The following is a 27,299-nucleotide window of genomic DNA, read 5'->3' on the forward strand; positions in this document are numbered from 1 at the left end:
TTTAATTTTGCTGTTTTGGTGCACTATTTTAGTACTTCTTTAAGCCACATTGTTAACTCAAAAATGGCATGATTAGCATAGAAACAGAATTAAAACGAAAATAGAAACAATCAACAAAAACAATAATGTCTAACAAAACAGAAAGCAAAAAGCGTTACCCTAAGAATGCTTTTCTAAACTTTTTATATATATTATGGATTACTATACTTTATATAGAATATTTTTGGAATAAAAAAAGAAAACCTTAATCAATCAATCACAATCTTTTGCTTCTAATAAAAAGTCAACAACATAATTAATAATTGCAAAATATCATCCAAATAATGAAGTAGGTTGATAGACCTAGACATGAATAGTAGCATGTTTCCATTATGAAGCGAAGCCAAATCAATATGTATCATATGACAAAGGTCCACAGACACCTTGAAAAGCAAAAATCGAAACATAATAGTATTAATTAGGTGGCATTGATATGCTCGGCAATGGTAACAACTCGTCTTTGTTCGCTCCCATAACCTTATCCACTATCTTCCCTTCTTTCAGGATCACGAAAGTCGTATAGCCTCTACTTCCCTTTCAATTCACCCCTAACTCTGATTGCTACACAAGATAGCACACTTTAGAATATAATTTTATAACAAAGGTTGCATTATAAACTCAAAGTTCACTAGTTTAAGAACTGCAATAGCCTCATTGATTATACGAACTCATGAAAAATAAAAAAGAATAGAACATCACCAGCTTTATATTGTCTGATATCACTAACAATAGCAGTTGAATTATGCTTGTAAATCACAAGATCAAGTAACAAGTGAGCCCTATGCAAATAGTCAAACTACGTGCCAAAAGAAGTGAGTACGTAAAAACAACACACATTACAAAATTAGTCATCATAAAACATAAGATACTGATAAGTGGATAGTTGGGTATAAACAAAAGTGTACCTTGATTACACCCAAAGGAAAAGGTTTCCCTTACATATATTTGATGACAAAAAGACCACAATCGTAGCTATAGGAATGAGTGTAGTTGTAACAATAGAGTCAGCGCACTTAGAGATTACAACATTAATGCTTATTTAAAAATTAAGAACGACAATGTAGTGTATTACCTGTTGTCTTGGTGTGGTATGTCTTCCAACCATTGAAATGCAAACAAACTAACGTCTTGAACATAATCTTCTCCATGCGCGTATTGAAGCAGCTTATACAATGATTGTAGTTGTAGGTGGTAGGTAGTAAGGTACATAGATCAAGAAACAAAAAAGAGGGTACAATTGGTATCATAATGGTTATTCTACTACCAATAATCTAGCTTCATTTTCTTGATCCTCATCGGTGTCAATACATCTGCTGGAGTCGAATAGATACGTATTTCCATGTTTACATTTAAGCACAACCAGTGGTTTTCCCCATGGTTGAAGGGCATGTAAATCTAAAAATATAACGTTGAATGTACATGCAAAAAATAAATAAGTAAATAACATGGATCAAATGTTATTGTGCATGGTAAATTTGGAAATTGGGTAATAGTAGTATTTTATCATGTTACCTCTTTACAAGCATGAAGGGGGCCAATGTATTTGTAAATTCCAAAATAATCTTCTACTATGTCTTTCATTGTATCATCAGAAGGTTGACACAAAATCTTTTGCTACATATTCAATTTCAACATATAAATAACTTGTACCTATATGAGCAGAGTCTTTAGGTATGGCTAATACTTATCAATACATGGGTTGGAAAGTACCAAACCATGTGATCCTTATTTGAAAACTTTTTCCTCTGTTTATTTGTCAACTTCACAACAATGAGATTTATAACCTGCAGTGCAAAATATATGAAATTTATGAGTAGGCAAAGTAAAGTAACTTGGATGATGGAATGGTAGCAAATAAAATAGGAGAAGAAGAAAAGTCTTACACATGAAGATATCCATTGATATGGTTTCAACGACCACAATTCCTTGCAAGTTGCAGATTGTTCTTCCACGAAGTGGAGTTTCATCCTCACAAGATATTCCCTTGCATATGGATAACTATGTGAGTTAGAAGGTATAGTACTTTATACATAACAAGTTAAATGTAGTCAAATTGTACCCTTCTGAAAGAGCCTCATCAAATGCATATCGTAGAACGAGACTGTCATAGCCATTTAATGGATCTAGCAAAGGCACAGATGACTTGTAAAGGTATTGAGAAGAATAGTGCATAAAACAAATCAAGCTTGGTTAGTGTATGTTCATGAAGATGGAGTTAGCACAAAATAACCACATATACAAAAGATACTAGAATAGTTAGTTCCAAACCTTTGGGGTTTCAGGACCATTTAGTTTACTTGATCGAGATTGTTATGAATATTATTGTCAACGTTATTGTTTGACGATGGCTTCAACAGCAGTCTTTTCTTCATTACATTGAATTTCACAAAAGGTGTACGCAACCACTGACTGGCTTTACAATTCTGGGTCCCTCGAGTTTAAGGACCACGAACAACACTACATGATGATGACATTGTTATGGCATTCACTTCAACTGCCTTTGTATCGCTTTTTTTCGCGCGTGATAGCCCATTTTGTGGAATAGAAAGTCATTCATTATTTAACGCTTTCCCACCAACCAATTTGGCTCATTTCTATGTAACTGCCTTTTCATTTGGTGGTGTGAGGATTGAATTTGTTTTTCTCAAATGCGAACTTTCCATTGGTTCTTTGTCATTCATATTCCTTATCCCATCCTCATCTACAAACTTCGGAAAATTGGCTGCAACGTTTTCGATACCACTAACATTGAGATCAACAATTTCAATGTCAATTCGATGCTCCTCATGTAGTTTGATTGGTGGTGTTTTAACATGTCCGCCATCAAATGGCATACGTCGTTCTAACAACTCAAGAATTTGACCAACTTGGTTCTCCACTTTGACCAGTCACTGCTCCACAAGTAGTTTTGCTTGGTGGTGTTTTAACATGTTCTCCATCAACTGGCATGCGTTGTTCTAACAACTCAATAATTTTTCCAACTTGATTCTCCACTTTGGTCAGACGTTTCTCTTCCTCATCTTGCCTTGTTTCATTATGGCCTTTGTTACAGGGTCAATTTTTGTTTCAAATTTCCAGCCTGTAATGGCACTAAGTTGGACACTTAGTCTTAGCCAATTATGAATACACACACACACACAAAGTGTTATAACAAGTAAGAGAGTAGGCAGCAAGAGATTACAGGAAAATTCCCAACCTTTATTAATTGCACCAACAATACAAAGGAGGCCTATGGAAACTCTTACAAAACACTTAGTTAATTTTCGAGTTCCATGGCTATGCCTTAAATAGGCTTACAATCAGTTACAAACTTACAACCAACATTACAAGGAAAGCATGCCAAGTGGCATGGCAGTTGACACCCCTAACTGCCTAGGGACTTAGGAACATTTTTGGGACATAACTGCTATTAACTACTGCTATCTTTCAACCTTGGTTCTTGATGTCCAGGCTTGCCTTGTCTTTGCCCAACATGGGTAACTGCTGCCAACAGACAAGCATAATTGCTAATAACTGCTGTGTTGTTTGCCTCATCAAGTCAGCCACGAATTTGGTTGTCTTGGCCTCCAGACCAAGTTTTGCCCACTGATTGCTTTGAACCCCCAAGTATGCTGCAGCCCGCATTCGGGTCATTTTAATGCCTTGCATTTGTGCAACTGCTGCCCATTCTTTGGCCAAGGGTTGTGTGCTGCTGCCTTAGCACTTTGCCAACTTTCCACCTTGCTGTTTAGGCATGCCACCATCATGCCATTGCCTTGGCTGGACATTGGCGTAAGGTGTTGCCAATGCCAAGCTTACAGCCTTCAAGTAGAAGGTGCTAACAAACCACCCCCACCAGAAGAAGCCAACGTCCTCGTTGGTAGGGTCTTCAAGTACTCTTGGACTTGTTTTTCAAATTGTCACAATGTTACATCCTTTTCCCAACTTGCATCAGATTCTGGGGAACCCTTCCATATTATGAAGTAATGGGTCCTTTGATTCTTTTTGCTTTAACCCTCGGTCTTGTGATCAAGAATCTGTTCTATCTCTTTGTCAAACTGTTTTCTGATCACCAGGGGTGCTCTCCGAGCTTGTTTCCTTGTCAAATTTGTTTGATCCTCATGAAAAGGTTTCAAGAAACTAACATGGAAAGTTGGGTAGATTTTCAACCGATCAGGCAACACTAGCCTGCATGCAACATTGCCCACACGTTTTAAGACTTCAAAGGGGCCATCATATTTCGGAATTAAGCCTCGGTGCACTGTCTTACTGCTTATTTTCTTCCAAATTTGTGGAGTACGCTTCAGTAGCACTTTGTCACCCACTTTGAACTCTAAGGGTCTTCGCTATTTATTAGCATACTTCTTCATTCGTTTGCTTGTTTTGGCCAAACTGTCTTGTGCTTCTTCCAGCAATTCTTGTTTGCTCCTTGCAAAGTGGTATGCTGCTGGACATCTACCACCAGAGCCTGTTTTAGCCACTTCGTGAGGAGTTAAGGGTTGTTGCCCCGTGGCCAATTCAAACGGACTCATCCCAGTTGCGGATGATCTATGCAGATTGTAGCAAAACTGTACGCTGTCCAACAATTTGACCCAGTTCTTTTGACTTGCGGTCACATAATGTCGGAGATACTCCTCCAGCAATCCATTCATCCTCTCGGTCTGGCCATCCGTCTGAAGGTGATTTGTTGTGGAAAACTTTAATTTGGAACCCAAAAAATTAAAGAGCACAGTCCAAAACCTTCCTGTAAACCGGGTATCCTTGTCGCTTATTATGTCCTCAGGCAAACCAAAGTATTTTACAACATACTTATAAAATAAATCAGCAGCAATATCAGTGGGACAATCATGAGGAGCAGGGACAAAAAAAGCATACTTAGAGAAACAGATTCTTGATCACAATTGCTTTGATACCAATTGTTACAGGGTCAATTTTTGTTTCAAATTTCCAGCCTGTAATGGCACTAAGTTGGACACTTAGTCTCAGCCAATTATGAATACACACACACACAAAGTGTTATAACAAGTAAGAGAGTAGGCAGCAAGAGATTACAGGAAAATTCCCAACCTTTATTAATTGCACCAACAATACAAAGGAGGCCTATGGAAACTCTTACAAAACACTTAGTTAATTTTCGAATTCCATGGCTATGCCTTAAATAGGCTTATAATCAGTTACAAACTTACAAACAACATTACAAGGAAAGCATGCCAAGTGGCATGGCAGTTGACACCCCCAACTACCTAAGGACTTAGGAACATTTCTGGGACATAACTGCTATTAACTGCTGCTATCTTTCAGCCTTGGTTCCTGATGTCCAAGCTTGCCTTGTCTTTGCCCAACATGGGTAACTGCTGCCAACAGACAAGCATAACTGCTAATAACTGCTGTGTTGTTTGCCTCATCAAGTCAGCCACGAATTTGGTTGTCTTGGCCCCCAAACCAATTTTTGCCCACTGATTACTTTGAAACCCCAAGTATGCTGTAACTCACATTCGGGTCATGTTAATGACTTGCATTTGTGCAACTGTTGCCCATACTTTGGCCAAGGGTTGTGTGCTGCTACCTCAGCACTTTGCCAACTTTCCACCTTACTGTTTAGGCATGCCACCATCATGCCATTGCCTTGGCTGGACATTGGCGCAAGGTGTTACCAATGCCAAGCTTGCAGCCTTCAAGTAGAAGGTGCTAACAGCCTTGGACCAAAAGGGCATGAATTTCAATGACTTACTTCTCAACTTTGGCCAATCGGGAGTCATCATCGTTGTCAATTCTTCCCTGGCTAACAGTTGGTGCATGCGACTTTTCAACAATGTTAGGCAAAACCATCTATTCATACATATACAATAACTTGTTAATGTCACAGGTTCAATGTAAATTGAGTTACAATTATAAAAAGTCATGTGTTGTAAATATTTACCTCAACATTTAAATATCCTCCCAAAACTTTAATTTGATTCAAACCCTGCTTAATTTTTGAATTACCCCAATAGGACAAGCGAGGGATAGGGTTGGAAGTAGCCACTAACTCCCTTTTGCGACCAAATCGGTCCAAGTAAAATAACTACATGGAAAGAAAAAAGAAAAAAAAGTCATCTTAATGTGTGTTAGACAATATGCAATAAAAATCAATAGATGAAATAACTACACATCAAGGGGAGGTACCATTAGAAGAAGCAAACAGCCGCACACATCAGACTGCTCTTTCGCCTTGGCAATATCAATGCAGTCAACAAGGAAATCAATTGTGTGCTTTGCCCAATTGAATTGACTAATGGACTCAACATTCTTAACCATTTGAATGAATGATTGGTGTATGCTTGCCTTTGTGGTGGGGCACAAGAGGGCTCCTATGATGTATAAGACAAATTTCCTTTTAAATTTAGTTCCATCATCTTTTGTTTCAATCAAATAAGATTTTAGAGATGTGAATGGAACAAATTTATTCTTCACCGCAAGTTCATCACATAGGTTTGTAATTTCATCTGCGAACTCTGTTAACTTCACAGGTAGACCATTGGAAGGTAATCCCATCAACTCATGAACATCTTCTATAGTGAGAAGCATTCGAAGATCGTGGACGTTCAATGAACAAGTTGAAGGATCAAAGTTCTGAACTAACCAATGGCACAAGTCATGATCTATATGCGTGCACCTAAGGCTTAGGATACCATGAAACCCCATATCAGTCACTGCTTGTTGTTGTGCTTTGTCTAGCCTTCTAATAGTCTTACAAATCAATGTAAGCTAAATCCGAGTTTGAATTTTTACTTTTGGAGGCTTCTGTTGGACAATAGTTTTTAATTGGGCATATCGTTCAGATTACAGCGTTCCCATTTGTATGTACTTATTTTTTTCTTCTTCGGGAAGTTGATTCCATTTGTGTCCAATATCCTACTTTGCATGCATAAAATCATATGAACAATTACATACAAGCTAACAAGTACAAGATGAATACTACAAACAACAATAATACGTTGCACTTACCATCACATCTACTTTCATTTGGGTTTTTTTTAACTCCATTGATTGTTTTTGGCTATAACATATGAAAATGAATATACGAATTCGTATAATGGAAAATATATAACTACATACAAATAGATATTAATGAAATACCAAAAAAAAAATGAATGGAGTGATCGGGCGCTTTGGAGGATCAATCGGTTTATCCATCAGGCTTCAATCAAAATTCCTTGTGAAGAAAGACAAGAAAAATAAACTTAAACAAACAAAAATCTTAAAGGTTACAGTACATTCATCAAATGCACGAAATGCACACAAGAATGGATTTGTTTAATAACAATGTAGTTAACAAATACTTAGACTATGTTTCCAATGTAAAAAGGAAAAACACTAAAAAAAAATTCTAATCATAAACAAAAAAATGATACCCCAGCAGCTTAGGTCACATTACTGTAATAAACAGACTAAAGAAGTTAATTTTTTTAGACGAAATTTATAATTTGGTAAGGAAATTTTTTTCTCGCAAAAAGGAGCCAAATATTTTGGCACCATACGAATTGATAATAAAAAACGATGTTGTGGTTATGTATAGCTCCTTTGCTACTTCAAGTCTCAATTTAGGTGTACAGTCAGAAGGTTGAATATCTTTATTAACTGGTTTTACTTGATTTGGTTTTAGCTATGTTGTGGTTCACTTTCCCACATTTTATCTTGCTAATTTTTTTATTCTTTGCATGGGTTTGGGGATGGCCTAAACCACATAAAGCACTTGAAAACTCTAAATGTTTAGGGAGACAATTTGTTTTGTAGAATACAAAATACAAGAAATTAGGAGATGGGAGAAAGATTTGATACTGTTGTATTCAATAATATCCATACACTAACTAAAGATTTGATGCACTAATTTAGGACCCTTGCTTACCGCTATAACCCACCGCCACTCACAATTGAATCTTGGGCTATGAATAGAGCTTTCTTTATATTAATGCTATGCTTATTATTTGATTTTATTATTTACATTTATTCTATCGTTGATCCTTTAAATTCATAATAAATAATACCAATATATGAGCACTACTACAAAATTGGATAAAGGTCACAATTTTTAACTGTGACCTTAAACCTTTAATCTCAATTTTTTTTTAATACAAAAACTGTGATGAATGAGGGTGTGATTGTACAAGTTATATCATAAATATTTTGCGTTTTAATTTGGCCATCAGGCATACCATATAATTTAAATATATTGAAGCTTAGAGGACCTTATAGGACAAAATATGTACCTGTCCAAGAAGTAGTTCAGCAACAACACAACCAGCAAACCAGACATCAATAGTTGTAGTGTACTCCGTCGATCAAAATATAAGCTCAGATGTAAGAGATATTGGGCTCTCCTTTTACCTGCCAAAAATAAGGAATGAAGCATTTCAACCAAAAAACAAAACTAAGAGAGGGCGGAAAAAATTAAAAGACATAAAAGAACATCCCAAAATTTTATAAATTCCAAAATGAAGTTGTTATTTGTAAAAGAGTTGATGAGGTGGTGGGAAAATAGTATATACGAAAGGGCACCATTACTGATGGAAAAATGTGAAATAATTACAATTACACATGAGGGGTTATAGAACTCTAAGAAGTATATAGCATATTAATTAGGATACATGTTAGAGTGTAAATCCTTTGGAAATTAGGCCAAATGTTATAATTTGCACATGGTACACATCCCAAAAAGGGTGTAGTAGCATGACCATACATACCACACATAAACCCATATAAACTTTAGTTTGGAATGAATCAATAAATCAAAGACCCCAAAAACAGAAGAACAATAATTTTTAAAGGCATTTATTTGTTTCATGTATCTTCATGCTCTTGTATAAAAAGCAATAAACAACAAAGAAAAAGGGAGAAAAAAAGAAAAAAAAGAAAAAGAAAAAGTAAATTAACAATTTAGTGCCTTTGAAGTTTGAGGGTTTTGAATGAAAATAGGTTTTTCTGGAATCAAGTAATTTTGATATTTTTTTTATTATTTAATGGAAAATCAGGATGGGTGGATTTTCTAGTTCGATATGCGGTGAGTTGTGTTATTTGTCATGAATGTTGGGAGTTATCCTATTATCACTCTATTTCAATCCAGATGAATTTTTATTTTTTATATTTTCTTTATTAATTTGTTTGTGTTTATCATTGTTATTGTACTAAATTTAACTTACCTTCTATGTCTTGGCCTGTGGTCATTAAAGGTTTTTGTTTATTTCTCATTTTTTTTTAAAAGCTTTTGCATTACATATCCTTATGATTTTGTTGAGTTTGTACACGAGCTCTACAAGTTCCACCTTCAGGTACCATTCCAACAAAATGGCATGGCTAACTGGATCATATGGTTGGAGTCTTATCTTAGATAATCACATGGCTAACTAGATTCTCCTAAAGAGGGAAAGAAAATTAAATTCTAAGTTTAGGAGTTCAAATTCAACTAAATTGCATAAATTGACAATGGAGATTAGAGTCAACAGTAGTTTACAATCACATTTACAGTACATTGTAGTATAAGATTTCAACCGTAGATTTAAGTCCTTACATCTTTGATGGGGCTTGAATATCCGAATAAATGAAAGACCCCAAAAACAGAAGTACAATAATTTTTTAAAAGCATTACTCTGTTTCAAGTATCTTCATGCTCTTGTAGGAAAAGCAATAAACAACAACAGTTAATAAATTTACAGTTGCAAACAACTTTAACACAAAGAATATTGCCAAATGATATACTTGGTGCCACAATGTGAACTATTTAAGAAAGAATAGATAGAAGCTAAATAGATCAAAAAAGTAAGTATTAATTGTGTTCACATGCTATGCCAATGACTGTAGAGTGTAAAATACTAGATTTAGTACAGATAGCTACGTCACTAATTAACTGAAAACTTCGTAGGTAACAATGTAAATATTACTCATTCCAAAATAAGCAACACCTATATTAAGAGTCATATAAATAACACAGTGACTTGTAGCATTACATCAATTGCAAGCTTCAATAGCAAATATTCAGTTGGTAGTACAAAGAAACGGATAAACCAAACGAATATTACCATTTGCACCAAGAATTTAATTTGCATCTGTTACTCAAAATAAATAATTGGTTTTGGGTCTCATGATATTTTTTTTGTAAATCTCTTATACGTTATGGAGTCTGTAAAAGCCTTTCTTTTGAATCATCTTTAAAGATTATTCTCTCATCAAATAGTGAACAAAAACCAATGGAAAATGTTATAAAGCAAAGCTTAAGATATAGCAATAAACCAAGTAAATTAATCTTTAACCATGAAGATTAGAACACACATACATCGCTATGAAACTAATTCTATAAATGTGATGAAAAAGACCTTTAATTGTCAAACTCTTAGTAAACATCATGATACCCAACTTTTATTCAACCCATTTGAATTAAATGATTGTAAGTTGGTTGAGCTGAGCAGTGAGTTTCTGAATTCAGATCCTCTGTTACTAGTGTTGACCATGGATTAAAGTTAAAAAGAAAAGAAAAGAAAGATGGGAAGATAATTTTAAAATATTTTCCCCTCATCCTTTCCCAGAAAAACATAATTTCATTTATGCAGCTTTGGACAGAAGTTTAAACAAAATAATAATAATAATGATAATAATAAAATTTAAAATAAAATATTTTCATTTTTACCTTCTCCCCACTTTCTTCTCAACCAAATAAGGAAAAGTAGTTATTTTGAAAAATAACATCTATGTACATTTATATACAAGATATACATATTACGAAAAGAAAAATGGAAAATGCAATTGAATTGTATACAAGATACACATTTATATTCAAGACACAAGTTTCATCTTCATAAAAACATATCCATCTAGATGTGTTCTTATTGTTATAGATAGGAGCTCTATAAAAGTTGAACTAAATTGACAGATTCAATATACATATCCCAATAATATCTTTAATCGAATTGCACACATACACAAGTTTCTTCAATTTATCAGCATAGAAATTCTAAACTACGTTGGAGTTGAACAATTCATCTCAATATTCCTTAGTCCCTCAGTCACTGCAATAGATTTGGACGGTCTAATTGCAGTGTTGAATCACAAAGTTTGGGATTGGGTGCTTTTTTGCATATTTTGATTATCAAATCATTTCAAGATGCAATTGAGAATTTAAAGGCTAAAAAGATGGTAAGAAGAAAGATGAACTAGAGAGAGTCTCAAAATCTTTCTCATATTGGGTAGTTTTGAATAAGATGGTCTATGGATGCATGTTAATCAAGCCAAAGAGTTGACCATTTATAGAGGGAGTGTAGATACAAGAATTATCAATTTTATTGGTTTTTTAAAAAAATTAAAATGTAAAAAGAAAAAAAAAAGAAAAAAACAAACAGAGAGCTAATGAATTCCTAGAAAATAGAGCAACATACAGAGAAAAAAGAAAGAAAGAAAGAAGCAGAGGATGATTTAGGAATGTGATCAATGATATTGCTGATTATAGATGGAATCAAAGAGAGATAGAGAAAGAGCTAATAATTGGATTACAAATTTTGAACTTTTTCAAAGGAAAAAGCTAAGAAAATAAAAATTAATATCAGATATTCATTCTTCACAGTTAGAGTTTTGAAATCAAAGTGGCACAACTATTGGCTACAGATGTTAATTTTCATTGAGAACCAAACTTAATATCATATATTCAATAAGGGTTAGGGTTTTCAAATCAAAAGCCCTAATGTAAATGAAGTTTAGAGTTAGAAACAAACCTGAGCTACAGAAAATATCTCTTGGAAATATTCGATTAGAATGGAAACAACTAATTCTTGACGTCGAGAGAGTGAGAGATTATGAAGACGATGTCAACACTGAGAGAATGGTTGCCCCGACGCCAACGAGGCTGGTGGTCTTCAGTAATGGCTGAAGCTTAGGCTATGGCGGAAGAGAGGAGGGAGGAGAAGAGAAAAACAAGAGCAAGAGAGGGAGGCCAACTGACTTGGGACCTCTCAACTCCTCTGATTTCCTTTACCCTTCTTTTGGTAATCGATGCCGACAAAGCTGGTGGTCTTCTGCAATCGTTGAAGCTTCGGCTATGGCAGAAAAGAGGGGGCAGGAGAAGAGAAGAGCAAGAGCAAGAGCCAAAGCAAGAGAGGGAGGTCAACTGACTTGGGACCCCTGGACTCCTCTGATTTCTTTTGCCCTCTTTTTGGTAACCGATTACACTAGTTGCCAATTCAAAATTAAATTATTAAAATAATTTAATTATGTGATAGTTATGAGATAATATGATATGTATGAATAACTAAATATAACTAAGTTATGAGTTAATATGATAATGGTTATGATCTATATGACATTAGTTATAAAATAAAATCACATAACCTCATAACTAATGTATGGTACATGCAAATGTACCATAGCATCACCCATCAATCAATTCATGGTCAACCTAAAATAGTGACTTGCATGGTTGTGCATACCATGATGACCGCCTGATGGTTCAAGTAACTTGTAGAAAATGGGTCTACAAACATAACCCAAAATGTTAAGCTAAGTTACTAACTTGAAGTTTGTGGTTGCATTTAGAAGCTCCCACAAAATTTTTTAAAAGAACTATAATCTGATCCAAAAATTACTACCTTTCCGTTAATTCTGTTAATCTAGCTGCTTCGTAAACTCTTTATCTTAACTTCATAGTAATCACCAACCAAGTTCAGTGAGTGCTACAACTTGGGGACAAGGGCAAGGAAAAAGTTCATCTTGTGGAAAAGAATTTCTCATTAATTACATGATGGAATATTGGTCATAATCAAGCTCTTGAAGCTTCATTTTCTGGATTTCCAAATTCTCATATGACGATGATGTTGATTGCTCATGGAAAACGTGTGTTTTATTGGAGAAAATAGAATGAATGATTGATCCACTTCATTCAATTCCATCAACAGTTCAAAATCTTACAAACCTTAAACGACGACCGTACTGGCATTGGCTACACTCCATAAACTCGTTATATAAACAAAATAAGTTATTAAACCAAACTCAAACAACCTATTACTCGGCTAGTTTTTAGCCCTAAATAGCTATTTATTTATTTAAATAATAATATCAATATATTAAAATTCTTCATTACTCGTGATATATTTGATTATTTATTTATTTATTTTTAAATTTTAATCAAGTTAATAAATAATGTGACTAATATTTTGCAGCCGTCACTGTAATCACCAACCCCACTAGGTTGTTCGAAAAATCAGAGGCTCGAGTGGCCCGAAATACAAAATGACATCGTTTGGATTTTTTTTTTTTTTTACTTCTCTTCTTCCTTTCCATAACTCGCAAGTTCCATAACTCAGAGGAGAGAAGGAAGAAAGAAGAAAGAAAAAGAAGAAAGAAGAATAAGAAAGACGTGAAGAGGAGAGGAAAGAAATAGAGCAGAGAGATTCAAACCCAAAAATCAAAACCAAAAATCAAACCTACAAATCAAAAATAGAGACTTGGGTGGTGGTGGTGGTGGATATGGATTTACATCTACAACAACAAAACATCATCATCAACAACAACCAACAATCACAAAAAAAAAAAAAAACACATCATCATCAACAACAACCAACACATCATCATCAACACACATAGAGACTTCACAGATCTATATGTGTATATATCTATATATATATATATATATCTAAGAGAGAGAGCCACCCACTGGTGCCGCCATCGCCATCACCGTCTCCAATCTATGCCATCACCGTCTTCTCTTCCTACTCCTTCTCTCCATCTTTTTTTTCTCCTTCTCCTTCTTCTCTTCCTCCTCCTCCTCTCTATCTTTTCTCCTCTCTCTCTCTCTCACGCCTCTTCTCTCTTTCTTCTGTCGGATTCAGAGAGGGGAAAGGAGGAAGAAAAAAAAAACCCAAAATGACGTTGTTTTGGGTATTTGAGCCATTTCGGACCAAGTTTTTTTTGAGTTACGAAGTATTTTCCCTGTAATTACTGACTTGCTACTACTTGTTGCGTGCGCAAAGGCCAAACGAAAAGTAGATCGTTTGGAAAAGTATTTCTGATGATTCCCTGTGTTTATGGAGAAAAATAGACCAGACTGACTAGTCAACAGTTCCACCAACAATTCAATTCATGGAAAAACCTTGTGTTGATCCTTGGTTCCACGTTGTCAATTCCTTCAACTGTTCAAAACGAAGAAACCATAAAAGGCTGGTGATGGGTTTGCATTGCATGCACTCCAAATGTTCGATAATTTGCTTCTGTAAAAAATCTTTGCACCCAGACGAAAACCCAGCATTTATTCTGTCCCATTTCCAACTTTTGTTTCTCTAATCTGTGTTTATGTTTGAAAAATGAATACCTATTTCTTCCCAAGCTCTTGTGTTTTCCTCATGATCGTAATTTTAAGCCAAATCCCAACATTTTTATGCACCGATAACAATGAATACACAAACTGCACTCAGGAGTTTCAATGTGCAAACTTTCCTAACATCAGTTATCCTTTCTGGGGAGCGAATAGGCCAGACTACTGTGGCCACCCGAATTTCAGGCTAGATTGTCAAGGTGATGCCCCGCGGATCACAATCCAGAGTGCATACCGAGTCCTTGCAATTGATACCACAACAAGGACTCTGACAGTTGTTAGAAAGGAATTCTGGAACAACACTTGCCCGACGCAGTTCCAAAACACCACCTTGGATACCACCCATTTCACCTATTTTTCTGATTCCCAAAACCTCACGCTTTACTATGGCTGCCGGAGAATTTTGGCTAGTCAAACAGCTATTCCTGGTCAGCTCAATTGCAGCGCAGATGGCACGAACAACACAATAAGTTTTGCGACGACCAGTGTCACATCTTCCATGAACATCAACATTTCAACATGCCAGACTAATGTCATTGTTCCAGTCAATCAAATAGAAGCTGTGGCTTTTGCAATCAATTCAATAAATGTAAGACAAGTTATTGGCAGTGGTGTTGGGTTGAAGTGGGATGCAAATAATACTCTGTGTGACCAATGTGTTCAATCGAATGGAACATGTGGGTCCAACTCGAGTAGTTCTGGTTCATTTCTTTGTTATTGCCCAGATCATCGATCTCATAAAATTTCCTGCAACACGAGTCAAAGCCAAACCGGTATGAGCTCCCTCTAATCTTGATCTGTTTTCTTTAGTTGTAAGACAAGATGATTTCCTTTGGTCTGATCTTCTTTTAGAGGTTTCCATAGAGTCCAAATTGCAAGGGATCTGGTTTTCCAAGTTATCAGACTTCGAAAATCATAAACTTAAAAATTTGGATGAGAGATGGTAAGCAAATATATTAAAAAAAATTGGTCATCCTAGAATTATTCTTTACCGAATGGCTCGTGGAACGGAAAATAAGAGCTCTGTTTGGTAGAGTTTTGGAACTTTAATTTCACCCCTTGGTTTGCACGTGGTGTTTGCTTACAGTTTTCAAAAATTGATTTCCACATTCACATTTCAAAACACGTCTACCCGGTTGACCGGAACAGTGAGGGAGAATTTTTTTTTTTTTTTTGGCTCCTGTTATTTTTATATTTTAAATAAAAAAATATTATGGGAATTTTTTTAAAATTTTTTATGAGCTTTGAATAGAATTTTGGGTTGTGTGTTTGATTATGAGTTGTAAATTTTTGAATCAAATATCATATGTCACATCACTCAATTCAAAACTCATAACCAAACCAATTTTCCACGTTCAAATCATAATTCCAAAACTCACAAACTCAAAATACAATTATATTCTCAAATCATAAGTTTAAAGCTCTACCAAACACAACCAAGATTTTGCATCTCACTTGAGTTTGAAGGTTGCATCTTCCATTCATTGCTTTAAATAAATAGTTGTTTGGGTGGGAATAGCCAAAGCTTTCCATGCCTCATATCATAGAAAATCCTCCCATTTTAATCATAGAGAATGTCCAAATGCCTTTTTACTGCCAATGATTGGATATGGATTTGCAGAGAAAATTTGTGGAGAGAATGGGAAAAAAAGGATAAGCCAAAAAGAAGTTGAATTGAAAGAAGCTAATTTTATTTCCATTTCATCCAAGAAACAAGAGAACAGCATGCGGGGGAACTTGATTCAGTAAAAACTGATAGGCAGCAATAATTTTGAACAAAATGGTTCCCCTAGGGATGTAATCGGTTCGGTACGGTCAGTATTTCAGTAAAAAATTACACCGAACCGATAATGTCGGTTTTACTATTTTGAACAACGATACAAACCGTTTCTCCCATCAAACCGCACCAAACCATTCAGTTTGGTGCGGTTTAATCGGTTTATGATTTTTCAAACTTGAGTCACTTTTAAATATAATCATTAATCTATATAAAAATATTAAATTACTTATTTGTCTACCATTTTAAACATATTCAATCCATCTATTTAATGCATACTTTTCAATTCCTAAATTAACAAAAATAAAAACAAAAAAAAATTAAAATACTGGGTGTGTTTGGTAACGTTTACGTTTTCAGTTTATATTTACAAAAATTTTATAAACTGATTTTTATTTATTTTTTGTTTATTTTTAGAAAAACATAAACTACAAACTCGTTTGGTAATTGACAAAATGTTTAAAAAAAAATTAAAATATAAAAAAGAGTGAGAAATGACAAGTGGTGGCAAGTGGCGAAAGACAGTGGTGGAAAGCGGTGACGGTGGGTGGTGGGTAGCTGGTGGTGGTGGGTGGTGATGGGTGGGTGGTGGTTGGTGGTTGGTGGGTGGGTGGGTGACGGTGGCGGGTGGTGGGTGGTAGCAAGTGGGTGGTGGTGGTGGTGGTGGTGGTGGTGGTGGCGGCGGTAGGTGGATGACAGATAGTGGGTGGTGGCGGGTGGGTGGGTGACGGTGGCGGGTGGGTGGTGGGTGGTAGCAAGTGGGTGGTGGTGGTGGTGGTAGTGGCGGGTGGTTGGTGGTGGTGGCGGTGGCGGTGGCAAGTGGGTGGCGGATGGCGGGTGGGTGGCGGTGGGTGATGGTGGCGGGTGGTGGGTGACGGTGGCGAGTGGTGGTGGTGGTGGCAGATGGGTGGCGGATGGCGGGTGGGTGGTGGTGGCGGTGGTGGTGGTGGGTGGGTAGGTGACGGTGGCGGGTGGTGGGTGGTAGCGAGTGGATGGTGGGTGGTAGCGAGTGGGTGGTGGTGGTGGTGGTGGTGGTGGTAGTGGTGATGGGTGGTGGTGGTGGTGGTGATGGGTGGTGGGTGGCGGATGGCGAGTAGTGGTGAGTGGGTGGTGGGTAGGTGGGTAGGTGACGGTGGCAGGTGGTAGGTGGTAGCGAGTGGGTGGTGATGGCGGTGGTGGGTGGCGGATGGCGGGTGGTGGTAGTGGTGGTGGCGAGTGGTGGTGGTGATGGGTAGGTGGGTGGGTGACGGTGGCTGGTGGTAGGTGATAGCGAGTGGGTGGTGGGTGGGTGGTGGCAGGTGGGTAGCGGTGGGTGGCGGGTGAGTGGTGGGCGATGGTGGTGGTGGTGGCGGCGGCGGTGAGGGGTGGGTGGTGGTGGCGAGTGGGTGGCCGGTGGCTGATGGTGGCTGGTGGCTGGTGGTGGCGGGTGGTGGCTGGTGGTGGGAGGTGCATGGTGAGTGGTGGTGGCAGGTGGTAGTGGGGGGTGGGTGGTTGGTGGTGGTGTCGGAAGACGGTGGTGGAAAATAGTGGCGGGTGGTGGCTAGTGTTGGGTGATAAAAAAAAAAAACTCAAAACTCAAAACGGAAACACATTTTTTGTGTTTTCATTTTTTGGCCAAATTTATAAACTAAGACCACTGATTTATAAATCAAAAATTTTACCAAACAAGTTTTTATTTGAGTTTTTAAAATTTTTGTAAATATAAACTGAAAACTGAAAACGTAAGTGTTACCAAACGGCAAAGGTTTCAAGAATAATGAGTTAGAGTTAAGGTTATATATAATAAGAGTTTACAAACTTAGGTTATAAAGATAATCGGCCTTGTTTGGGATAATCTACAAAAGTCAAAAAGTCAAAAGTTACTAAAAAAGTCAAAAAATTCATACTATTTGGAAGAAGTCTAGAGGGCAAAATTATTATTTTGCCTTTTAAATTCAACTACCCAAAAGTCAAAAAGTCAACAATGGTAGAACGGTCATTTTGATTTTACTACAATATTTTATTACACATTTTTTCGTAAAAAGTCAAAAAGTTATCCCAAAAATACATCTTTTTTTTCTCTACTTTTTTAGTCAAAAAGTCAAAAAGTACACTTATATAGCACATCCCAAACAACCCAAAATAATAATTTATTATACTTATTAATATCACTATATTATTAGATTATATATATATATATATATTATAAATATAATATATGTTGAAGCGGTCGGTTTCGGTTTAGATCGGTGCACAAGGTGCTTAAACCGATACTGAACCGAAAAATCGAAAAAAATCAAATTTAAAAACCGCACAGACTGATTCTTGTCAAAAAACAGACCAAATATAGCCGGTTTGAATCGGTTCAATCGGTTTGATCGATTTTTTTGGTTTTTCTTACATCCCTATTCCCCCCAAAGAAAGTAAGCTCAACTTGCAATATTCACTTTCTATCACAATTAGGGTATTTGGTGTGGATTATAGGAGTGATTATAACTTATTTTAATTTGGGAATATGTGTCAGACTGTTTGGTGCAATTTCTGCTTACAATTTTTTAGGCACAAATAGCTTAAATAAGCTGAGAAAAACTGATTATTTAGAAGCTAGGCAAAAGGTGCTTTTGGTTTCTATTTTCTGATTATCAACTTTTAACTTACAATAAGCTTCACCAAACAGCATTAATATTTCTTGATGTTGTGGCAGTGTCTCATGATAATCTTCCTTGAACATTATACTATGGGTTCGTTTGAGAAGAAAAAGCTTGGGGCTTTTTTGGCTATTTTAGTCACAAAAAAATAAAATAGACTTTTTAGCCTAACAAGACAAAATATCACATCCAACCCATAACTATTACATTTTTTCTCTCACAAAAGTCAAAAAAGCCAAAAAAACACATCCCAAACGAAGTTTTTAGTGTCAGGCTAAAATAAGCAAAAAGCCAAAAAGTTAACCCATATCCCAAACAAACCCTACGTCATAGATGTAAATTTTAAGTATATATAGAATCATTTGGGGAATTACATAGAACCATTGTCTTGTCCATCTGAAGGTGTCACTAATTTTCCCTTTTATCTTGCAGGATCAACCTCTCGTTTTCATTTGGGAAGCAAATTAAGATTAAGATTAACCATAGGTAAGATGAGAATCAAGATAACTCTTGGTCATTGAAAGCCAAACTCTTCATAATTTACAATGAACAAAACTGGAATTTTATCATCTCCCAATCACAAGACTCACCACTTCTATGCTCTATTTTATCTTATATCTGCAGCATTCACAATAACATGCTTAATCACAATAATCTTCTGCCTTAAAAGACGGTTTGCATCATCGGCTAATGTGGTGGCATTCTGGAAGAAGGAAAGTGCAGATGATCAAAATGTTGAAGCATTTATAAGGAATCACAGATCTCTTGCTCCGAAGCGATACAGGTATTCAGATATTAATAAAATAACCAACTCATTCAAAGATAAACTAGGTCAGGGAGGGTATGGTTCTGTATACAAAGGAAAGCTATCTGATGGCCGTCTTGTGGCAGTCAAGGTCCTCAGCCAGACTGAGGGAAATGGACAAGAATTTATTAATGAAGTTGCTAGCATCAGTAGAACTTCTCATGTCAATATAGTCAATCTTTTGGGTTTTTGTTTTGAAGCAAAAAGAAGAGCTCTAATTTATGAATTTATGGCCAAAGGATCGTTGGACAAGTTCATTTGCAACGATGAATCTGCGAGTACAAACTGTCCCCTGGAATGGAGTATATTGTACCAAATTGCATTAGGCATTGCACGAGGGTTAGAGTACTTGCATCGAGGTTGTAGGACGAGGATTGTACATTTCGATATAAAGCCTCACAATATTCTCCTTGATGAAGACCTCCGGCCTAAAATATCAGATTTCGGTCTTGCTAAACTATGCCAAACAAAACAGAGTGTCATATCAATGTTGGGTGCCAGAGGGACTGCTGGATATATTGCTCCAGAAGTGTTTTCTAGAACCTTTGGCCAAGTCTCTCATAAATCCGATGTCTATAGCTATGGAATGATGGTTCTTGAAATGACTGGAGCAAGAGATCAGAAAGTTGGAGTAGTCCAGACAAGTGAAAAATACTTTCCACACTGGATTTATGAGCATCTGGAACATTATAAGGATCTGAGACTGCATGACATTGTCACTACCAAAGAGGAAGAAGAAACAGTGAGGAAGATGATCTTAGTGGGGTTGTGGTGCATTCAGACCAGTCCATCAGACCGCCCACCAATGAGTAAGGTGGTAGAGATGTTGGAAGGAAGCCTTCAATCCTTGCAAATTCCTCCAAAGCCTTACCTGTTTGCTCCTACAAGGGCTGACCCATCAGCCCAAGACACTTCCCACTCATTAGGGACAACAACTATGGTGGAGGAAATGTCAGAAGGAAGACTTCAATCTATGCAAATTTCACCCCTCTCATCTTTTCTACTGTGAGGTCTGGCTAGTTCGCTTGAGACTCTTCCAAGTCATAGTCGTTACAGGCGACAACCGGGCTCCTTGGGCAACTGCTTGAGCACTTTCAGCTGCCAAAATTGCCTAGGTGATGCTCTCTTGAGGAAAACAATCCATCAGATTGGCCATCAACTATTAAGGCGGTGGATATGTTGTCAAGAAGCCTCCAAACTTGGCAAATTCCACCTAAGTGTTTCTTGTTTTCATATGCAAGGTCAGCGAAAGATTCCTCCTAATTATTGTCAATAACAATGGAGGACAAAGAAGGGGAAGAAAAGGAGAGAAGCTTCTTCATTTAGCAGAGCAAGAGTGCAAGAGAGCCCTCTTCACATCTTTCCTTCTTTCTTCTTTTGTTTCTTTATTTATTTTTATTTGTTTTACATGTTTTTTGCTTCTTAATAGATAGTGTTGCATGTCCTAACCGTAAGGCTTGTCATGCGTCCCTCATGACACAAATTCAAGTCACGGAAATAGCCTCTTTAAAAATGGGATAATTGCATACATCTTACATTTCCTTAAGACTTTGCTTTACCAGTAATCTCATGCACTTGTTGTTTTTACTTTCTAATCTGTTATGTACTTATAAACTTCTCAAGAATTTCAAGTGAGATTCAAAGATGGTTGCTTCAAATTTTGATGTTGAAGTTGTAGAAACAGTTTAGATGGCCCACAAGCTAGAAAAATTTATTCAGAGTTTTACAAGCCTGAAAAGTCTCAGATGAGCAATGAGAAGAAAGGGCTCACAGCTTATTAAACAAGCCTAAAAAGTCTTTGATGTTAACGGTTTAACAGCATCTCCAACTTAATTATCTATTAAAAGCAACATTTTCTATTTAAAAAGGAATTAATTTCACTTTCTACTCCTAAACTATTAACAAATTATCTACTTGGTCATTAAATTTTAAATTGAGCCTACTAAGTTCCAAGGATATTAGTGATCCAACATAATTATCATGCCAAACTAGATATCGTTCTAATAGATAAATAGTCTCAAATCCATGGGATAACCATTTATGATGAGAGAAATCATAATTCACAAAGGAAAACACTTAATTAATTAGTCTAATTACTTGTTAAAACCAAAAAAATAATAAGTAATCTAAATTTAAATGGTAAAAACCAGTAAAAATGTGTCAAAATATGTAAAACCGGAAACAAATATTCTTAGTTATATCTCCCTCTCAAAATATTGGTTCTTTTTGGAAATTTAACTTTTTTTTAGTTGTATAATTATTACATTTCAAAAATATTAACTTTTCAAAATTACCATTTGATTTAAAATTAAAATAGTAAAAAAAAATATTGGAAATATCAATTGTCATAATTATACTTTTTGTGTTAATAAATTTAAAAGAATGGTCAAATAAAAAATTCATGTTATTTTAATTCTTGATTTTTAAAAGAAACTAATATTTTGAGATAACGAAAAATGAAATAAAGAAAATATTTTGAGACGGAAGTCTCTGTCCATCAACATTCCAATAACAAAGAAAAGAAACCATAAAAGACTTTAATGAGTTTGCATTGGCTGCCCTGCAATTTTTCGATAATTTGCTTTTTATTTTTATTTTTATTTTTTTATTCCTTTGAAAAAATCGTTTCTATAAAAATACCTTGCACTGAGAGAAAAACCCGGCATTTGTATGGTTGCATTTCCAAATTTTGGTGAGTTCTATCTGTCTGTATCTGTAAAAATGAATCCCCTTCTCTTTCCAAGCTCGTCTTTTCTTCATGATCATAATTTTAAGCCAAAACCCAACATTTTTGTGTGTCGAAAGCGAGCAATACACAAACTGCAGTAAGGCGTTTCAGCCTAAACTGCACAGGCGATGCACCACTGATCACAATCCAAACAAGACCATATCGAGTCCTTACAATCAATGATTCAACACAAATTCTCAAGGTCGTTAGAGAGGAATTCTGGGAAAATATTTGCCCTACAGAGTTCGTTAATGCCACTGTAGATAACACCCCTTTCACCTATGTATCCTCCCAGGAGCTCATGCTCTACTACGGTTGCGCGAGACTTCCTGCTACAACCATTCCTGGCCAGTTTGATTGTAGCGTTGATGGCACGACCAACACACTAGGTTTTCCGAGTTTGATAACCGCCTCGAACATGACCACCGTTACGTCTTGTCACAAGGTTGTCAGTGTTCAAGTTGATCAAACAGAAGCCGCGGCTTTTGCTTCATCTTTAACAAGTAATTCAACTTCAGTAAATGTGACACAAGTTCTTGACAGTGGTGTTGAGTTGCAGTGGGATGCTAATAATAGTATCTGTGACCAATGCATCGGGTCAGGAGGAAAGTGTGGATCCAACACTAGTTCCGGGTTGTTTGCTTGTTATTGCTTGGATAAACCTTATGCATTTACCTGCAACACAAATCAAAGTGGAACCGGTACGTGCCCCTCTAATCTTGTTACTATTTTTTGTTTAGTTGTAAGATTAATTGTTGGTTTTAGAAAATCCAGGATCCCTAGATCTTTGGTTGCCTTTGCTCTGGTCTGATCTTATTTTAGAGGGAGCTCAAACTAATTTCAAAGTTTCCATGTAGAGTCCAAATTGCAAAGGATCTGGTTTTCATGTTATCGAACTTTGGTCATAACTTAAAATTCTGGGTGAGAGATGGTATTTGTCATCCTACCATGATGCATTACCAAATGACTCGTGAAATATAAGAGCACATCTGGCTTGGGTTTGAGGGTTGCATCTACCACTTATTGCTGGAAAATCCTCCCATTTAATCATAGAGAATGTCCAAATTCCATTTTAGAACTCTTAGGTTGTGTTTGGGTTTTAAATTTGAGTAGCTAGTTGTGAAGAAAAAGAAAAAGGAGAGGGGAAATTGCTACTCCGTAAATTTTTGTTACTTTTTCCATCCATTTCCCTTTCCTTCCACAAATCGCCACTTATATCTAAGATCAAAATACAACCTTAAGGCCATGATTGAATATGGATTTGTGGAGAGAATGTGTGTGTGTGGTGGAGCATTTTCATTTCTCTTGATAAATTCAAAATCCAAACATAGCATAAAGTTAAAAAGAGAAGAGCATGTTGGAAAACTTAACTCCGTAAAAACAGATAAACAGCTATTATAATTTCAAACTAAATGGTTTACCTAAGAAAGTAAGATCAACTTGCAATATTCAATTTATATCACCATGTTTCCTGATGTTGTGGCAGTGTGTTATCATAATCTCCCTTGAACATTATAATACATCAAAGATGTACTTTTTTTAGTATATAGCATCATTGAGGGCTAATTATATAACACCATTATCTCTTGTCCATCTGGAGGTGCCGCTAAATTTCTCTTTATCTTGCAGGATCAACCAATTGTTTTAATCTGGGGTTCAAATTAACCATAGGTAAGATGAGAATCAAGATAACTCTTGGTCATTGGAAGCCAAACTCTTCATAATTTGCAATCAACAACACTGGAATTTTATCATGTCTTTGCCCTTCTAATTGGTTGGAAGATATCTCTAGATGAACTTAAGCTCTCTGTTCAACCTTAAGCCCCATTAGAGAGAAGAATTGACTGATATTATTATTTCCCAATCACAAAACTCACCACTTCTATGATTTATTTTATATATGCAGCATTCTCAATCATTGTAGCTGTAACATGCTTAATCACAATAATCTTCTGCCTTAAAAGACGGTTCACATCATAAGTAATGCAGTGGCTTTCTAGAAGAAGGAATGCGTGGATGATCGAAATGTTGAAGCATTTATAAGGAATTATGGATCTCTTACTCCAAAGCAATACAGGTATTCAGATCTTAAAAAAATAACCAGCTCGTTCAAAGATAAACTACGTCAGGGAGGGTATGGTTCTGTATACAAAGGAAAGCTATCTGATGGCCGTCTTGTGGCAGTGAAGGTCCTAAGCCAGACCGAGGGAAATGGACAAGAATTTATTAATGAAGTTGCTAGCATCAGTAGAACTTCCCATGTCAATGTAGTTAATCTTTTGGGTTTCTGTTTTGAGACTAAAACAAGAGCTCTAATTTACGAATTTATAGCCAACGGATTGTTGGACAAGTTCATTTGCAATGATGAATCTGTGAATACTAATTGTCGCTTGGAATGGAGTACATTGTACCTGTTAGTGTATATTTCCTTTACTTTTACTTTACTTTATTTGTGCCACTTTCGGCCACTTTAGGCTCCCACTTTTGGCTCCTCTCCTATATAAACGAGCTCAATTGAACCTTTGTAATATATAATCAATAACATCAATAACATCAATATATACACAATTTCTCTCTCTCTCTATCAATTTATCTTACATTTAACATCAATATATGTTGGAAAATGGTTTTATATAGGCATATTTTTTAACCCAATTTGGGTGGACCCCAAACGTCTTTTGGGGTGGGTCCGAAGAGGTGAAGTGGTGAAGACGGAACGTCAAAACCATTTATAAGTGAATGGGAAGATGACGTCGTTTTCGGGTTTAACATTAATTTTTTAGATAAAATTCTTTTGAATTTTTTCAATAAAAAATTATTGTGGAATTTAATTTAATTCTAAATTTAAATTTTAGATTCCTTAAGTGGTTTCCTAAAATTTGTACCTCTTACTTTATTTATTAAACTATTCAATTTGTTTAATATATATATATTCAATAGTTTATATATATATATATATATATTCCAAATAGTTTAATTCAAAAAGTTCCTACAGGTTTGAAAGGCATAACCACCACCAACGGATCCTTTTGTTTGATAGCATGTTCTTTACAACGGACAGATTCAAAATTTCAAACAAAACCTGTTCAAACATTGTCACATCTATTCGGCAATTGTTTGCACCTGTTGGGACAGAATGTTGGTCTCTCTTTGTGCCTATATATAGATCCACTTCCTTCAGTTCAAGGATACCCGAAAATCTGTCAAAATTTGGTCTCATTGTTGTCCAGATTTTTCTACTTTTGCATTATTCTTCATTCTAATTTTAGGAATAAATGAAAGAGAGTATAAGAACACAAGGTTTGGTTCGCCGAATAAATTGTTTGGAGTACTACTACAATTTGTGAATATCATTGTATCCTGGGAGATAGACGTCACTCATCCCTAAGTACCATAGCGGGGCGAATCTGTCTTAAGGACAGAGTGTCACACACTCGACTTGGTCTTGTAATTTTATTTGGTTCGACAAAATAAATCCGGTATGTTATTTATTTATTTTGTTTGAATTTATTTCTAGTTATTTTATTTACACAGAAGATTGTTCCAACAATCTTAAGACAGATTCGAATTATTTTGTTTACAGAATTTTTCGTTTGTTTTCCTTTTTCATTCTTTGTAAATAATCTCGGAAGAAAATTATTTTCTGTGAATTTACAAAATAATATTCTGGTTGAAAAAACAAATAGTGATTATATGCTATTTGACAGATAGTAGTAATATACTGTCTCTTTTCTTTGACAACAACTAGTAGTACGATACTGGTGTCATTAACAATTCAGAATATATTTTTGTGGAATTTTTTCAGAAATTAATTTTGGGTTTTAGAAATTATTTTCTGAGTTTTCATTAATTAAAATTCTGTTTCAGTATTTTAATTATTGAAGTGTTACTGAAATTAATTTCTTGTGTGTAATTATTTTGGTTAAATAAAATTTTATTTTATTTCCAAATTAATTGAAAAAATAAAATTTATAGTTTTTATTTCTTTTATTTTTACAGAATTTAATTTCTTGTGTGGAATTATTTTGGTTAAATAAAATTTTATTTTATTTCCAAATTAATTGAAAAATAAAAGTTATAGTTTTTATTTCTTTTATTTTACAGAATTTAATTTTCTGTGTGGAATTAATTTGTTTAAATAAAATTTTATTTTATTTTCAAATTAATTGGAAAATAAAAGTTACATTCTTGTTTCTTTTATTTTTACAGAATTTAATTCTGTGAATTTGGTTTAATTTTCTGTGTAGTGTAAATTCTAATTCTAATTTTGTTTTATATATTAGAATTGATGGCTACTGAAACAAATGCCCAAACAAGTACTACTGTGGTGGCTGCAATGATGCCAACCCCCTCTCCTGTTGTAACAGTACCGGTAAATCACGATGAAAAACCAGAGAAGTTCTTAGGAACTGACTTTAAAAGATGGCAACAGAAAATGTTGTTCTATCTTACAACTCTAAACCTGGCTCGTTTCCTCCATGAAGATGCTCCTATCCTGAAAGAGGATGAAACCGACCGGCAAGTGGTTGCTGCGGTTGATGCCTGGAAACATACCGATTTCCTTTGCCGGAATTACATCTTGAACGGACTTGACAACACATTGTACAACGTCTACAGTCCAATCAAGACAGCAAAGGAACTTTGGGAATCGTTGGAGAAAAAGTACAAAACGGAAGATGCCGGCTCAAAGAAATTTGTGGTTGGCAGATTCTTGGATTTTGTAATGGTTGATTCAAAAACTGTGATCAGCCAAGCTCAAGATTTCCAACTCATTCTGCATGACATTCACGCAGAAGGTATGTCTCTCAGTGAATCCTTCCAAGTTGCAGCCTTAATTGAAAAATTACCAAAAGGCTGGAAGGAATTCAAGAACTATCTCAAACACAAGCGCAAAGAAATTTCTATGGACGAATTAATTGTGCGTTTGAGAATTGAGGAAGACAACCGCAATTCTGAAAAGCGGGCTGGTAAGCATCCTATGGAGTCTAAGGAAAATGTGGTGGAACATACTTCAA

At 35.7% G+C, this 27,299-nt stretch overlaps 1 protein-coding gene and 1 pseudogene across 1 annotated transcript; both read left to right on the forward strand.

Moving 5' to 3' along the window:
- Positions 1–13,943: 13,943 nt before the first annotated feature.
- Positions 13,944–20,619, forward strand: LOC114268896 (LEAF RUST 10 DISEASE-RESISTANCE LOCUS RECEPTOR-LIKE PROTEIN KINASE-like 2.1 pseudogene; annotated as a pseudogene).
- Positions 20,620–22,217: 1,598 nt separating this feature from the next.
- On the forward strand, positions 22,218–24,810 carry LOC145789863 (uncharacterized). Its single transcript, XM_082867403.1, has 3 exons — positions 22,218–22,985; positions 23,914–23,955; positions 24,191–24,810. Exons 1-3 carry the CDS (start codon positions 22,586–22,588, stop codon positions 24,262–24,264), a joined length of 516 nt encoding a protein of 171 aa, XP_082723529.1. The 5' UTR covers positions 22,218–22,585; the 3' UTR covers positions 24,265–24,810.
- The last annotated feature ends 2,489 nt before the right edge of the window (positions 24,811–27,299 follow it).

This window comes from Camellia sinensis, chromosome 4 (assembly GCF_055761805.1).
Source record: "Camellia sinensis isolate YWXY chromosome 4, ASM5576180v1, whole genome shotgun sequence".
NCBI classification, from domain to species: domain Eukaryota; kingdom Viridiplantae; phylum Streptophyta; class Magnoliopsida; order Ericales; family Theaceae; genus Camellia; species Camellia sinensis.

Bases quoted from the DNA above. Each gene is read 5' to 3' on its own strand.
- LOC145789863 (XM_082867403.1), top strand. From the start codon at position 22,586: ATGCTCTACTACGGTTGCGCGAGACTTCCTGCTACAACCATTCCTGGC. The intron at 22,986-23,913 runs GTACGTGCCCCT...TTTATCTTGCAG, and splicing joins CACAAATCAAAGTGGAACCG to GATCAACCAATTGTTTTAAT. The intron at 23,956-24,190 runs GTAAGATGAGAA...TTATATATGCAG, and splicing joins GGGGTTCAAATTAACCATAG to CATTCTCAATCATTGTAGCT.